The sequence below is a fragment of the Staurois parvus genome, unplaced genomic scaffold (assembly GCF_062004578.1).
Source record: "Staurois parvus isolate SC_StPar_1 unplaced genomic scaffold, SC_StPar_1.0 ptg000087l, whole genome shotgun sequence".
NCBI lineage: Eukaryota > Metazoa > Chordata > Amphibia > Anura > Ranidae > Staurois > Staurois parvus.
Genome location: NW_028317883.1, coordinates 10,545,696 through 10,563,257, shown reverse-complemented (window position 1 = coordinate 10,563,257; position 17,562 = coordinate 10,545,696). Strand labels below are relative to the sequence as shown.

The window sequence follows — 17,562 nt, the reverse complement described above, 5'->3', positions numbered from 1 at the left end:
TCCATACCTGGGACATAAATGAAGGACAAAGGTTAAACACAAAGTCCTTCTCAGGTCAGGATCTACTCTACCCCTTTCTTTCTGTGGGAAGTTTTCTGGTTGCTCATGACGTATGCCGATGCTGTGGTGTTGTCTGACTGGATCTAAATCAGATGACCATCCAGTAGGCAAGTGCTGCAAAGACAGTCAAATCACCTGAAGCTCCAGAATGTTGTTCAGGAGATGAGATTCCACCCATGCCCCAGTTCTCTGCACAGAAAGAGTGCTCAGTACTCCTTCCCAGTCCAATGGCCTGGTATCTGTCTTGAGGATCCTCCAAAAGATGGAAAGGAGGACTTGCTCAAAACAATGGCCAGACTCCTGAGCCATGAAGCCAGGAACAACCTGGTACATGATGCCAGAGGAATTGGCCTGTCCCGAAAATGAATTGTCCCACAAAAACAGATAGTTGAGTTATAGAGGTCTAAAGTGAAACTGGATAAATGAGAGTGCCTGGATAAGCCTTTAACTGAAGAAAGTGGGTGTTTTTGCTGCCTGTGGTGTTTTGATGATGGCATTCAGTGCAGACCAGAAGAGGTATTGGCCCATTGAAGGCCATGCAGAGTAAATTGTTCTTAGAAGCAGGCTCTGCAGTCCAGTACCAAATTGCTCTCCACATGTGGACTGAAGTTAGATTCATGCAGGAAGAGAAAAGGGTAACATTTAACAACCCTTCAACACTGGGGTTTGGGGCTAAAACAATTTATTCCAAACATTCCATGACCAAGGGATCAACCACAATAGTAACCAGAACTCTTCTAAAAGCCTTAGAGGGGGGCACATGCGCGGCCGGCTCTGGAGATGGATGCTCAGTGAGGAGAGCTCCGTCCTCCCGCCAGCCTGACAGCGGCACACTCAGACCCCAGGGAATCAAACCAATGCCAACTGCTCTCTTACCCTTCGCCATACGAATGGGCAATGACCCACCACCGCAAGACCCCAGGGAATTCAGGGAAAATGACTAGTTTCTTCCCTGCAATCTCCTCAGGCTCCCAAGATGGCGCTGGCTGCACAGCAAATGGTCTCACAGCACAGCAGGAGGAGAACACAGGATCACAGACAGCATATCGCCCAGATGCCAGGCTGAGGAGATCCTTGTACCCAGGGGACCCGGGTGAGTTGTCTCCCCCCCTGTACCCCACATCTAGTAGCCCTGCTAAATCCAGGCCCAGCCTGGACACAGGATCACCCCCTGACAGACAGTCATCCCCACCAGCCGCAATTCTGACAGAAAGCGCTCCATCTTTAATTGAATCCTACCCTGCCTCTGACCAGCCTATCACAGAGATTGCCATGAAAAACATGCTCCTATCTCTGCGCCAAACACTATATAATGACATGATGACATCATTATCGCAAATCTCAAATACGGTTCAAATGCATGAGAAGCGCATCCGCCATATTGAGAACAAACTAGGAGAAATGTGTACCACACACAATGACCTCATAGATGCCCACACAGATCATACAGATGACATTGAACAAATCAATCTCAAATTGGCAGATTTAGAAGAACCGTAAAAAGCTTGTCACCATAACTAAAGCTTTACGGAACCATGGGATTGGATACCAGTGGGGCTTTTCCACAAAGCTAAATGTCAAACACCAAGGCAAATTTTACACAATCAAATCTCTAGAAGAAGGCATCGAGTTACTGAAAACGTGGAACATCATTCCAGTGGACTCCCACCAACCAACACCCAACAGGCCACAACGGATGGAAGCAGAATGGTCATAAACCCACACAAAAATCTACTCTCTTCTAGCCCAATACCCTGGGCCTCACCAAAGCATAAGCTGGCGATCGGCCCTAGATCGAATATGTTAATCTTTCAAGTTCATCTCAAGCATGAGCTCCCGTGTGAGTCATGCTTATCCGTGCCTCCTCAGTCTACAGTAGCTGTTTTTGCTACACATGTTACCTGTGTTTTTTACAGGTCCTTTTTACCCCTGTTCTTTCCCCAACCTTCCAGTCAGCAGTCGCCAACATCACCCCTCTCAACGAACCCACTTACACAAGTGAACACTCTCACTACAACCAAGACCAACCCAAACCCAGTAAACTACATACTCAACGGTCCACCACCTCCGTCAAGCGGAACAATGCACATCTTCACAATTCCTGAAGCACCACTGCAACGAGATTCTACCCATCTACTACCAACAATATGATTACTATAACCTCGCTAAACGTCCGGGGCCTCAACTCCCCTTTCAAAATATTTTTGCTCTCAAGAGAAATCCGCTCCATACAACCTGATATTCTATTCCTACAAGAGATCCACTTTGCGTTATCCAAAATTCCTAAACTCAACATTCTCCACTTCTCCACAATGTACATGGCAACAAATCCCAAAAAGAAAAATGGCTTCATTACAGCTGTAAAAGACTCCCTACAATTCCAACTCATCTCTGAAATATCAGACCCACAGGGACGCTACCACATATTAATCTGCAAAATCAGCGATACTCCATACACACTGGTGAACGTCTATGGTCCCAACACCAACCAACTCCAATTCTTCAACAAACTTAATTCCATCATCGCTCAACATAGAAAAGGCAGAATACTCATCGGTGGAGATTTTACCATCATCGCAACCCTCTTCTGGACTCTTCATCAAAAAAAAGAGCTTCAAAACAGTCCCTTAACCAATTTCTTCATTCCAATGACCTTTACAATATCTGGAGATGTCAACACAGTACAGAAAAGGACTATACTTATTATTCTCCATCCCACTTTTCCTACTCCAGAATCGACTTCTTCATCACTGACAAATGGACCCTACAACATGTCACTTCCTCCAAGATCGGAACTATTACATGGACAGACCATGCTCCAATCACCATCTCCCTTGATGGCATACAACATTCCAAGATCCCCCCGAATATGGCGTCTGAATGCGACTTTGTTGAAAAATCGTGACTACAAACAACAAATACTAGATGCCCACAAGACATTTTTTTTACTTAACGATACACCTGATATTTCCATATCCATTCTTTGGTCAACCTATAAGGCATACATGAGAGGTATTTTGATTCAATTAAATTCCCATATTACCTAAAATAGAACCCAACAAATAGACAAACTCCTCGCATCCATTAAATCAAACGAGGAAAAAAACAAAAAATCCCCAGACCAAGCAACCTCCGCATCCCTCACTGCAGACAGAAACAAACTAAGATCCCTCCAACTATACAAATATGATCTATATCTCCAAAAAATGAAAGTCAAATTCTAGTCATTAGGTAACAAAACCAGCTCACTATTATCCAAAACAATAAAACAAAAATGTTTAAAATCCAAAATAGCTTCAATTAAACATCCGTCTACAAATTCCCTTCACACTAACCCACGAGAGATAGCTAACACCTTTGCAGAATATTATCAAAACCTATACAACCTCAAAAATGACACAAACACCACCCAACTGACAGTTACATCCATTCAACAATTTCTCCACACGACCAACCTCCCCCTATTATCCCTGGGCCAACTTGACGCCATCTCTATCCCTATTTCCCCCAAAGAAATAGAAACAAACATCAAAACACTCCCACTCAACAAATCTCCAGGAAATGACGGATACACTAACGAATACTACAAACATCTATCCACAGACGTATCCCCATATCTGTCCAAACTCTTTAACCACGCCGCCGCAACAAGCTCATTTCCCAAGGACATGCTACAATCCATTATAATGACCATTCCAAAACCCGGCAAAGACCCTCAACTTGTCCAAAATTACAGACCAATCTCACTACTCAATACTGACATAAAATTATATGCAAAAATTATATCTCAAAGACTTCTCCCATACCTCCCCACTCTTATCCACCCAGACCAAGTAGGTTTCATCCCAGGTCGCCAAGCACCCGATGCGACCAGAAGACTTATTTCCCTCATACACAACTTAGAAAACACCAAATACCCCTCCTTACTCTTATCTCTGGATGCAGAAAAAGCATTCGACCGGATACATTGGCAATTTATGCAACTCACTCTCCAAAAATTTGGTATCACAGGCTGGATGCTTAACGCCATCTTATCACTATTCTCACAACAATCCGCTAGAGTTTTGACAGACGGCACATTGTCTGACCCCTTTGACATCTCTAACGGCACCAGACAAGGTTGTCCACTCTCCCCAATAATATTTACACTCCTTATTGAACCCCTAGCATCCAAACTCAGAGAAGACCGATCTTTCTCAGGAATCACGCATCTCAACATAGAACACAAAATTAGCCTATTTGCAGACGATATCATACTGATGGTAACCAACCCAAAAACGTCCCTTAAAACGATTCGCTCACACCTCCATGACTACTCAATAGTATCATACTATAAACTTAACGAACCCAAATCCTTCATACTAAACCTACACGTTCCACCGCATCTCCAAACCCTACTAGCAACCAAATTCCCCTTCTCATGGGAAACAAACCACATCCCTTACTTAGGTATCAAACTCACACCAGCAACGGATCAACTATATTCCGCAAACCACAAAACTCTACTTGAAAATATTCCTCGAGAACTAACCACACTCTGTACTTCAGAACTCTCCAAATTAGGTTGAGTGGCAACCCTAAAAATGATTATTCTACCCAAAATCCTATACATATCCCGTACACTTCCAATAACAATTCCCAACTCATTCTTTTCTAGCCTACAAACAATTTTCACAAAATTCCTATGGAATTCGAAAAAGCCCAGATGCACCACAGACCTCTTAATACGCCCTACAACAAAAGGAGGAGCAGGACTCCCACACCTCAAATCTTACTACACCGTGACTCTCCTGGATCAAATGTATTGTTGGTGGAACCCATCGAAAGAAAAAATTTGGTCCATAATGGAAACCCTCTCTTTTTACCCCCTGAAACCCAAAATTTAACCCTAATTCCACCAACCAACCGCATAGAACACAAAATAAAACACCCCTGCATACAAGCCTCCCTACAAGCCTGGCCTGACCTCCTGTCCACCAATTTCAAAGACATCAAACAAATCCCCACTCCAACTAATTTACTACATCTGTTTATACCCTCGTTAGAACTATCACATTGGACAAAACAAGGCATACCGTATTTTTCGCTCCATAAGACGCACCTGACCATAAGACGCACCTAGGTTTTAGAGGCAGAAAACAAGAAAAAAAATATTCTGAACCAATGGACTGCAGACATAGTACAGGAGATGACCAGAGACTGCAGACATAGTACAGGAGATGACCAGAGACTGCGGACACAATACAGGAGATGACAAGAGACTGCGGACACAGTACAGGAGATGACCAGAGACTGCGGACATAGTACAGGAGATGACCAGAGACTGCAGACATAGTACAGGAGATGACCAAAGACTGCAGCCATAGTACAGGAGATGACCAGAGACTGCGGACACAGTACAGTTGATGACAAGAGACTGCGGACGCAGTACAGGAGATGACCAGAGACTGCGGACATAGTACAAGAGATGACCAGAGACTGCGGACATAGTACAGGAGATGACCAGAGGCTGCGGACACAGTACAAGAGATGACAAGAGACTGTGGACAGTGCAGGGGATGACCATAGACTGCGGACAGTACAGGAGATGACCAGAGACTGCGGACAGTGCAGGGGATGATCAAGAGACTACGGGCAGTGCAGGAGATGACAAAGAGACTGCAGACAGTACAGGAGATGACTAAGAGACTGCAGACAGTACAGGAGATGACCAGAGACTGCAGACAGTACAGGGATGACCAGAGACTGCAGACAGTACAGGGGATGACTAAGAAACTGCTGACCTTTGGGGAGGGAGGGGGAGTGGGTACCTGAATTTGACAGGTACCCGCTCCCACTTCCGCGGAGTTGTCCTCCCTTTAGTGTGGGCACCCGGGTGCCCAGTCCGCATGCGCGAGAAGCGTTGCACTTTGTGATTGGTCCGACGCCTTCTGGGACCTGTCATGTGTCCCAGAAGACGCTGTACCATTCACAAAGTGCAGCGCTTCTCGCGCATGTGCACTGGGCACCCGGCTGTCCAGCCGAGATCCTACACTAAAGAAGCCGGCGCGGGAAGACTGTGCAGCGCTGGACCGAGGAACAGGTAAGGTCCTGCTGCAGAGCTGAGCAGCCGTCCCGGTATTCTGACACGGCGGCGGTGGAAATACCGGACCAGCCGCTCCATATTCGCTCCATAAGACGCACTGACATTTTCCCCCCTTTTTTGGGGGGAAAAAAGTGCGTCTTATGGAGCGAAAAATACGGTAATTAATATTTCAGACCTCTATACCAACATATCTATATGCCCTTTTCATGCTCTTCAAACAAAATATAATCTACCTATATCTGAAAACTTCACATACCTAAGAATTACTCACTGCCTGCAAACAATAATACCTCACACTACCAAATTACCATCTACAGCATACCTTTTTCTTACCCAATCTAAATACCCAGGTAAAGGCATCTCTACCTTTTATACCTACCTCACTAACCTACAATTCACGCTACAAACTACCTCTCTTACCAACTGGGAAAAAATCCTACCAGAACCAATAACCTCACAATGCTGGGAAAATGCTTTCAAAAATACATATAAAGCTACCCGATGTAGCTCCCACTGGGAGTCATACCCAAAAATACTCCACCAATGGTATCTGACTCCGGTCAAACTCTCTCTCTCTATCCAAAACACTCCCCTGCATGCTGGAGACAATGCGGAGAAACAGGCTCAACTAAACATATCCTGTGGTCTTGTAAATCACTTAGATCCTTTTGGAATACTACCTTCCAACTAATATCTGACATAACCAAAATTGTGATTACCCCGAATCCCTCATTAGCACTCCTACATACCGAGATTGAAAAATTTCCCTCTCACTCTCGCACAATTATCACCCACATTCTCTTTGCTGCCAAAATAAACATCACTAGACTATTGAACTCAAAAAACGCCCCCTCAATCACCTCACTGATTACAGACCTCAACTTCCAATGCGAAATGGAGAAAAATTTGCAATCAACACTTCCTCCCTCCTTAAATTCAACCACAAATGGACCCGATGGTTAAGTCACCCAAAATGCTCTGTACAACCCTGATAACACTCAACATTTAAAAACACCACCCCCTGACTGGTACATCCTTCTCCACCTAGTTATACCTTCCCCCCCCCTTTCCCCCCCTCTCCTCCATCTCCCCTACCAATAATCCCCCTAACATCCCAACCCCTCACCAAAGTTTTTCATTCATATATAAATACCTCTGATGATATAGCTAATTAAGACCAACTTCATCATTGCCTAAAGAGTGGAATAACGACTACACTGCTCAAATATACAATGTTTTATTTTATTGCATTATGGTATGAATGAACAATGTCTTATTCCATTGTTCTCCTTTTCCCTGAAAAATTCAATAAAAATATTGAAACATAAATGCCTTAGAGGTACATGTTTAACAAATCAAAGTCACAGTTAAATTAGAGTGAAGAGCAGTACCTGCCAGCAAGAATGGAGCTCTAGAAAGGGCCTCCAGCTACTTATTGATGGGATAGAAAAAGTATGCACCTTCTCACTTGTTGAAGGTGATTTTGCTCCAGCAACGTGGTATTCTCTTATTGCTGGGCGATTCGAATGTTGCTCTTAATTCCTCTTTCGATAACCGTTACCCGACGGGAGGGACCCCTAGCCACGACCTTTCTCAGGAATCTAAATTGCGTGATACGCTGCAAGTTTATGGTTTCGTTGATGTCTGGCGGGAAATGCATCCTACGTCACGGGAATACACTTTTTATTTGTCCCCACACCTGAGCTTTTGTAGAATAGATCACATTTTCATTTCCTTCCAACATTTATCTTTAATTCAAAAGATTGTCATCTTGACCTCACCCTTGTCTGATCATGACCCGTTGGTTTTTTCATTGTATGGCTCAGCCCTCTTTTCTGTGGAGACTCAATGAATCCCTGCTCACCACTCAGGCTTCTTGCTCCCAGGTTCTTTCGCACATTCAATCCTATTTTGTGGGTTCTGTTTCCTCAGCTGTCTCTCTGTGAGAGACTCACAAAGCCACCATTAGGGGTCACTTGATTCAGATTGCCTCGTCCAGTAAACGGGCCAGAGAGAAGAGAAAGTTGGAATTGACCTTGAGATTGGCCGTGGTAGACGCTACTTGGAAAGCCTAACCGACTACGGCCAATAGGAATCTCCAGATGTGGTGGCTGCTGAACTTGATCTTCTTTCCACTACACAAGCTGAGAAGGCCTTACGTTGGGCTGGACATAGGTTTTATACAAGCGCCAATAAACTGGGGCCAATGTTGGCCAAAAAAATTTAATTTGCTAGGTCACACGCATAAACCTGTTCAACTCTGAATGAGGGATGGTGGCCTTACCTCGGACCCTGTGAAGATTACACATAGATTTGCAGATTTTTTGTCCTCTCTTTACCAAAAACCGAAACACCTTTGTCGCTGAACATGCTGATAGTTTTTTCTCTGAGCTGCACCTATCCTCTTTATCCGTTGCAGCCCGAGATGCCCTGAATGCGGATATCTCCGAATCTGAACTCTAACAAGCCATCAAATCTTTGAAGGCCTCCAAGGCTCCAGGTCCAGATGGGTTTTCTGGGATCTACTATAAAAAATTTGCCACCGTTCTGGTTCCTCACTTGACGGCCTTTTTCAATTCTTTGAAGCAGGGTTCCCGGCTTTCTTTGGAGTCTCTTCAGGCGCATATTACTATGATCCCTAAGAAGTCGCCTTTGAACCGCAAGCTTTCAGACCGATCTCACTGTGGACTTGAAGATTTTGGGAAAGGTTTTGCGCACCCAAATTAATAAGTATCTACTCTCACTTATTCATTGAAATCAGATTGGCTTCGTTCCAGGGCGACAAGCTGCTGATAACATCCGTAAAGTCATCCATCTCATTCATATCTTACATCGCCGCAGGATACCAGGGTTTCTTTTATCCCTGGATATTTATAAAGCGTTCGATTTGCTTTCTTGGGAGTATTTGACATATATACGTGGAGGTTTGGTGACGCATTTTTGGCTTGGATCTCAGCTTTATATTCGTCTCCTGCGGCCTCTGTTAAATATGCAGTTTTTTTTTCCTCATCTTTCCCTATTTCCAGGGGCATGAGACAGGGATGCCCATTATCACCTGCTCTTTTTGTTCTTGCTCTTGAACCTCTAGTCGCACTGGCCTAGTGCAAAAAATATGTTTAATGATAGGATAAAACGTAGGTATCATACTCACAATAGAAATATAAAACACAGGCACATCACAATGAACAGTGCTGTTCAATCCATGTCTGAGTCCACAACAATGGAACCCTGGATGACCAACTGGCTAATGCGTTTCGAGGACTCAGCCTCTTCCTCATAGCCCATTGTTGTGGACTCAGATGCTATATGGATTGAACACCACTGTTCATTGTGATGTACCTGTGTTTTATATGTCTATTGTAAGTATGATACCTACTTTTTATTCTTTCATTAAATATATTATTTATGATAATGCACTAGGCCGGTGCGCCCTCTTTTTGTTTTTCTTTTGCATTCAGTGATTTTGGACTACCCCGGTCCGTTGAGGGCAGCAAGGAGTGCATATTCCAAGATATTTATATTGTCATCCTAGCCTCTGCTGAGTCCAACCCCAGTGCAAGAATTCACAATTTGCTGTGTTTTAACTATTGTTCATATTGCTATTACAATTCATTGTGCATGCTTCTCTTCTCCATCTACACCTCCTCCCTGGGCAAACTCATACAATCTCACGGCTTCAACTATCACCTCTATGCTGACGACACCCAAATCTACCTCTCCACCCCTCACCTCACCCCCACTATCTCCTCCCGCATCACTCACCTCCTAAATGACATCTCAGACTGGATGTCGCTACATTTCCTCAAGCTCAACCTCTCCAAAACCGAGCTCCTTATCTTTCCCCCTGCCAACACCCCCCCCCATCCTATCCATCATCACCAACAACTCCACTATCACTCCCGCCCCGCAAGCCAAAGTCCTTGGCGTCATTCTTGACGTGAACCTCTCCCTCCAACCGCATGTCAAATCACTCACAAACACATGCAGGCTCCATCTTCGCAACATTGCCAAGATACGCTCCTTCCTCACCCCAGACACCACTAAACTTCTAGTACACTCCCTCATCATCTCACGAGTTGACTACTGCAACTCCCTCCTCACTGGCCTACCCAAGTGCAGGCTCTCCCCGCTCCAGACCATCCTGAACTCAGCTGCCAGACTCATCCACCTCACTACCTGCTCCACCTCTGCCACCCCCCTCTGCCTCTCCCTCCACTGGCTCCCGATTGCCCAACGCATCAAATTTAAACTCCTAACCCTGACCTACAAAGCCGTTCACAACACTGCCCCTGACTACCTCACCAACCTGATCACCAAGTACCACCCTACCCGTACCCTTCGCTCCTCACAGGACCTCCTTCTATCCTGCTCCCTGGTCTCCTTCTCCCATGCACGACTGCAGGACTTCTCCAGGTCCTCCCCCATCCTCTGGAACTCACTGCCCCAATCCATCAGACTGTCGCCTTCCCTATTCACATTCAGGCGCTCCCTCAAAACCCATCTCTTCAGGGAAGCCTACCCCACCCTCACCTAACGGCCATCCTCCCTCATTCCTCCCACCACTTCATCCCCCTCAGCCACTTCCTACTGTACCTTTACCCCCTCCCTCCTAGATTGTAAGCTCGTAAGAGTAGGGCCCTCTTACCCCTCGTACGTTGTTTGTTGTTGTTGTACTGTGCCATGTATTGTCCCCCCTATTGTACAGCGCTGAGCAAACCCTTTGGCGCTATATAAACTCGTAGTAATAATAATAATAATAATAATGCTTTGATCATAGATTTCCTTTAACTGTTAGGGCAGTTTAAGGATCATGTTAAAGTTAGGAGTCAGCGACATGTAGACCAGGGGTCTCCAAACTTTCTAAAGAAAGGGCCAGTTTACTGTCCTTCAGACTTTAGGGGGGCCAGACTATGCCCAATGGGAGTAAGCAATGTCCAATCTTTGGTATTAGGGGAGAAATAGTTGGTGTCAGTGGGAATAATAGTGCCCCATTTTTGTTGTCAGTGGCAGGAATAATGCCTCAAGGGCAGGATGAAGGCAAGCAAAGGGTCACATCCGGCCCCAGGGCCGCAGTTAGGAGACCACTGATGTAGACCATATTTTTGTCTTTTCAAATTATTCTCACCACTAAATCTCCTAAGAACTAATTTGCCAAAAACCAACAGCTGATGATACGTAAACATGCCCATATGAAGTAGCTCAATGAGTTTCAAATTTAACTTCAATTATGAGTAACAGAAAAACATTTATACAGAAAAACATTCATACTATACCTGCAGGAAAAACTGAATTATACATATGATGAACTAAAACTGTAGTTCTGGCAGCTGCAATTTGCTCAGCTTTTTGAAATATGCTTATATCTGTACAATACAAATATAGACAAGAGCATGGCCATGTTATTTGCAAATGAAATAGAGACATCTTTTTAAAAACATACAGCAAATGCAAGTAATAAAACATAGACAAAAGCTAAGGAAAAAGGGAGATAAAGGAATTAATACAGTATAAACAATTAGTGATAAATAAGGATTTAAAAGAGGTTACTGTATGTGGAAATTCCTTAATTAATTTAATGTATTTTTTAAACTTTTGCAGCGTTGCTTTAACTGGCATAAAGTGCAGATTAAATATCGATACTTTGCATAAAATTTCTTGATTATGAATGAAGGAGAGCTTGATCACTTTGCAGCTTTAGCTAATAGTACAAGTGTCGTGAAAATTCAATTCACCAAAAAAATACCCAATCACATGGAAGAAAAATGATAAAAAGAAACATATTTTTGCTTGCACATGATTGGATGAATCAGCAGAGTTTCATGTCATTCACTGAGCTAGAAGAAAAATTTCCTAGCAAAGTAAAAGTTCACATTGCCAAATTAACAACTTCTTTGCCTTTAATAAAATCAACCTCTGTGTTCAAAGCAGCTGTCAGAACTCCTGATTCATTGCGCGCAACTACCACCTTAGGTGGTAGCCTCTTCTGCCTCTGTGTTGACTTGACCCTGCAACCTCCCCCACCACCCCTAATGTGCATGAGTACTTTGTTCCTACAGTCTCAGTAGAAATTTTGGACACTCTCAACTAGGGGCAGACTGACAACTCATGGGGCGCCCGGGCAATAAGGGATCATGGGGCCCCTGTGTCCTTGCCCAAACTCAAAAAAGCCTATGAAAAAGGTACCAGTGGCATCTCATGGGGCCCCCTACTGACCCCGGGCCCTCGGGCAGTGTCTGAGTTTCCAAATGGTCAGTCCGCCCCTGCTCTCAACACTGTCATCGAAAACATTATTTTTATGTACTCTATGTTAGAGTTTGAGTGCAGCCTATAAAGAAAGTTGTACATGAAAACTATACCTAATATTCCGGCAACTGCCTGTGTATTTATTATAATCATTGACAGTCATGGCATTAAAGGACAAGTTCACCTTTGGAACATGTTACATGATCCATCTGTATTTAGGGTGGAACATGTAACATGTTTCAGCTCCTGCTGCCTCTATCCCTGATTCCCCCCCTCCCCCTGCAACTGCAGACAAGGGTACTTCTTCCTTCAACTGCTGTCACTTTTTGAAAAGAGCATGGCTGTGCGGGGCTCTACCCACACCCTAATCATAGGTTATCTTGATGTACAGCAGCTAACAATGGATGGGCCAAAATATAAAGTGAAATGCATAAAGCACAAGCTGACATTAGACGCTGATTGGTTACTATGCACAGCACCATATCCTCAGTGCATCAGTTTTAGTATATCAACCCCAATGTGTCACAAATTTTAGGAATGTGGGTATCCTGCTATGACGAACCAATAACAGAGCAAATTTCAGCAATTACTCAAGCAGTGCTTCTACAATTCTTTGACAAATTACCACTATGCCTCCACCTCCCAGTGAAAGAAATGTGTGGCCGCATCTTGTTGTATAGTCACGCTCTGACATTTCGTCCTTCTGACTTCCTCTGAGGGTATCGGAAGGATGAAATGTCAAGGAGTGACTATATGGCGATAGGAAGTGACGTCAGAGTGGCAACTGGAAGTGACGTTGACGTCGATCCAGGTAGTGCGGTGAGATGCGGCTTGTATTTTGAACACACGGTCGGAACCAGACTATATGAATGATAAGCAAATATGTTTAGTAATCTTGTGAATGTTATTTTAAGGGGCAGGTTTTTAACAAAGATTTTGAATGGGATTACACTATAAGAAATTTTTTGTCTTCTTTGTTTTGAGTTTTAGCACAGATGATATGAGTGGAGATTGCTAACCATAGATGAAACCAGCACTGTGATTGGAAAATTTAGCTGATTTATTTGATCAGTAAAATTAGAGGCAAATACTGGTGGTGAGTTAGGTGACAAGAGGGGAGTGTGGCTCACTTAAATGCACAGTGGTGGTTTCAACTACTGAAGTGGACATCAAGTGACTGGCAATTTTTAATCATTTAGCCAAGGCCATGTCATTCATGTACTATTTAACTGTACATTTCCTTTACTGGGAGGTGTAGTGATATTTTGTGTACGCATTGTAGAAGCCCTGCTTAAGTAATTGTTCCGATTTGCTCTGTTTGTATTGGTTTATTATTATTTTATAAGGCAGCTGCCTACTATATTAACATTGATTTCAGTTTCACCTTCCCTCCAGGAGTGCATAGCGTTGGGATACAGAATTTGATTAGTGTACACACCCTGCCATAATGCTTGACCAAGCTCTGGCCAAATACTTGACCAATCATACTAACTCCCCCCTAGGAAGACTGACATACCATTGTTTGTGCATGCATTCAACTGTGAGTCAGACTGGATATGACAGGCAGCAATACAGAGCCTCAACATGCTCAGAGCAGACAGTTCTTTGACACCCAATCTCAAAAGAGCAGCCCTATTGGTACACAGGCTTAATAGAACCTTACGTGATGTTTTGGTTCAGGTGGATCCCAGACAAAAACAAGCAAAGGCACCTTATAAGATCTCACAAAGGATAGAATGTATGTCACAACTGTAATGTACACAACTCACTTAACACCTCTTTTCTGCTCCCCTTTTAGTTCTTCTCTATACTGATTTTACTTCCACACCTTGATATGGTTTTCTACATCTCAGAAAATGTTTTACATTTATTCTGTGTGCTGTAGCAACCTGTTTACCAGCCACATCTGAGTAGACATTTCTAAAGCAATGGGCATATGATTTGGGACTCAGTTTTATCCAATATGGCTACCATAGTTGGTGTCTTTCCTGCTTCCCCATTTCTCTATTCCCTTGCCTTTTCTACACTTTTTTCCTCCATCTTCCCCTCCTCCATGTTTTTCCCCCTTCCCCTCCCCCAATTTTTTTCTGGCCTCTTTTTCACCTCCGCTCTCTTCCTTTCTTCCTTTTCCTGCAGTGCTACCCTTTAATTGTCTTATGTTTTTTTCTCCACTCCCATTTCCTCTTTGTGGTGTATCCCTTACTTTCTCCCTATTGACTCCAATATTATTTTTCTCTCTTTACCAATTTTGTTTTCTATTTTCTATTTGTTGTCTTTGTGCTCCTTGTTTCTCCTTGTGGCACCCCCCCCCTTTCTTTCCTAATGACTCCAATCTATACTGCCTTTCTTTTTCCTTTCAATCCTTTTTGTTATTCTCCTTCCTCCTTCTTTCACATTACACTTTTCCCCCTGCCACTATGCCCTGACAGGCTTTTTTCCCTCCTATTTTACAGCTAATGTTTGACAATGGTTGACAGCCAGGAGCCTGATGTCATGGGTTTCCAAAGAGCCAGTGACCCAGCCTTCCAGCATCCTCATCTGTCTTTGGTGTGAGCACCTTGATCTCCCATTGGATGGTAGTCCAGTAAACTGGCAATGGTAACACCAGACTCAAAGGTCGAGCACTCGCTTCTCACCTGATCATCTGATAGATGTGTCTGGTAGGGTGAAGTGCACTCAAGCTGTGTATGTATGTGCTCATTTATTTCAGCTTATACCTGGGGTCCTCCATTGTTATTTGTGCGTTTTATATACATGCAGGTAACCTACAATTAGGCAAAGTTTAAATACTACATCCATTTGTATGGTCATGTATACTATACCTGATTCTGTACAGCAATTTATGAAGATTCCAAGCTGAACTGCAAGCCACATTTTTTAGCAGGTTGTCTAAACAAAGAGATAGCTAGTGACAGAAGCCACTGGATTCCACCCAACATTCAGCTACAGATATCTGCTTTGAGTGAACCTGCACTACATACAGGGGCAAGGTATTTAAAGATCCACAAAGGAGGCAATGTAGTGACTCTTTTGCACACATATGTTTGGTCTTTGGTTGGAAAGTGTTGACATTAAGACGTTATTTTTTTGGAACTGCAATACAATACATGTACATACTGTCTACCAGTAGAGTCAGAATCTTTTGGTCACTGTTATGTAAGTTGGGTTTTCCATGTGGTATATCCATATCTGGATTGCTGGATTCTTCAAGTTTTTTCTTTATCAATAGTTCCTTTTCAAGTTTTATATCTAGCATCTCAAGATTTTGATGAAGAGCCTTCTCTAGAAAAGTGATTGTTTCATCATGCTCCTTAACAAGTTTCTACAATATAAGCAACAATATACAATAATAAGGCCCAAATAAGCAATTATATTAGGTCAACAATTTTTTTAGTGACTTTACATAGTAAAAATACTTCTACAGAATGGTTTGATCATATTTTTAGGAAAGACCAAGCATTCAGAGGATCTCTTTAAAAACCAATCACATCAAAGTAAAAGATTCACAATGAATGTAGCAGTGGCCAAATGTGTATATGAAATAAATTTACTGCAAATAACTCTGTCCTTGTGCTTTTAGTGTAGTCTCCACCTCAGGGTAGGTTCTTCACATCCACTACCACATGGAACCAGAACGCGCCGTACTAACAAGACTACTGCTGCAAAATTATTTATTGGAGCTGCCCTGATTCCCCCGCCACCACATTAAAAACAATTATTTTAATGATCCCAACAATAAAAATACAAAATAACTAATACCTTTACAAAAAAAACAAAAACACACTTTTTATATCCCTAAAAGTCCTAGAATTTTTTCTCTACTGTATATATTATTAGTAGGGACACATTTCAATAATACAACTTATATGATTGCGCAATGGATCAAATTCAAAATCCTAACACTGACGTATAAAGCCGTCCACCATACTGCCCCAAATTACATCACCGACCTAATATCCAAGTACCACCCAACATGCACACTCTGCTCCTCACAAGACCTCCTTCTCTCTAGTTCCCTGGTCTCCTCCTCCCATGCCTGCCTCCAGGACTTCTCCAGGGTGTCACCCATCCTCTGGAACTTCCTGCCCCAACCAATCAGATTATCACCTACTCTCCTCTCCTTTAGGTGCACCCTGAAAACCCATCTCTTCAGGGAAGCCTACCCCACCCCCTGCTAACTTGCTGACCTCCTCCACTCTTCCTATCACTCCATCCCCCACAGCTATCTCCTCCTGTGCCACCATCCCCTCCCTCCTAGATTGTAAGCTTGAAAGAGCAGGGCCCTCAATCCCCTCATGTTTTGCATTGTATTGGTATTGTTCTGTCACAAGTTCTGTCCCCCTTTGTAATGTACAGCGCTGAGTGAACTATTGGCGCTTTATAAATACTGTATAACAATAATAATAATATTGCTTGCTAGCTTTAAGGGAAAATATCAAGTATACTAAAAACTTACACATACATGGAAATGGATAATTTCTCTAAATACAGTAAGTTACCGGTAAAATATTTTTCTACAACCTAAAATTTCAAAGATCTGAGAAATGTCAACCATCTTAATTATATTCTTTTTTTCTTTTATGTTTTTTATACTATATAGATGATTTATAAATCTGTACTTATCTTTATGGTCCTCCTAATGCACTGGATAAGTCCTATCTGTGTGTTTTGAGTGAGCCAAGGAGGATAGCTGAGACACCTTTTCTTAAAATCTGAACTGTAGGTAGGCAGTGCCTGCAACTTTGCCTAACCTCTTTCATTAAATCACTCAGTTCTCCCCGTTCCAACTGGTCCTGGAGTTTTAGGCGTTCATCTGAAATTTGTTTTCTGTGAGCCTGTTCCATTTCTGCCTGCTTGGCTTGCTTGAATAATTCTTGTTCATCTAATGGAGTGTTCCCCTTTTGTTCTGATGCCACCATTTTGCACTGTAACAAAATGTATAATGTTAAGGAATTTAAAGTAATACTAAAGCTTTAATAAATAAATAAAACCGAAGTATACAGGGGAGCGCTAAAAAGCATATATATAGAAGCAGCTAGCACTTAAGGTATAGGTAACAATCCCAACGAGAATATATATATAAAAGTGCAGAGCTAAAAACACACAAATAGTTAGTAAAGTGGAACAGTAAAGTGCAGCACATATAAATAAATAACCTTGCGTCTATAGAAATT

The 17,562-nt window shown here is 42.9% G+C and overlaps 1 protein-coding gene across 1 annotated transcript in view; it reads right to left on the bottom strand.

Moving 5' to 3' along the window:
• LOC149468421 (uncharacterized) overlaps window positions 1-17,562 on the bottom strand; it is a 90,377-nt gene that overhangs the window by 55,236 nt on the left and 17,579 nt on the right. Inside the window, exons 4-6 of the mRNA XM_089670234.1 lie at window positions 17,140-17,313; window positions 15,506-15,710; window positions 11,419-11,508 (exon numbers count right to left, since the gene is read on the bottom strand). Coding sequence (XP_089526360.1) covers window positions 11,419-11,508; window positions 15,506-15,710; window positions 17,140-17,313 — 469 coding nt within the window. The remainder of the gene's footprint in view (window positions 1-11,418; window positions 11,509-15,505; window positions 15,711-17,139; window positions 17,314-17,562) is intronic.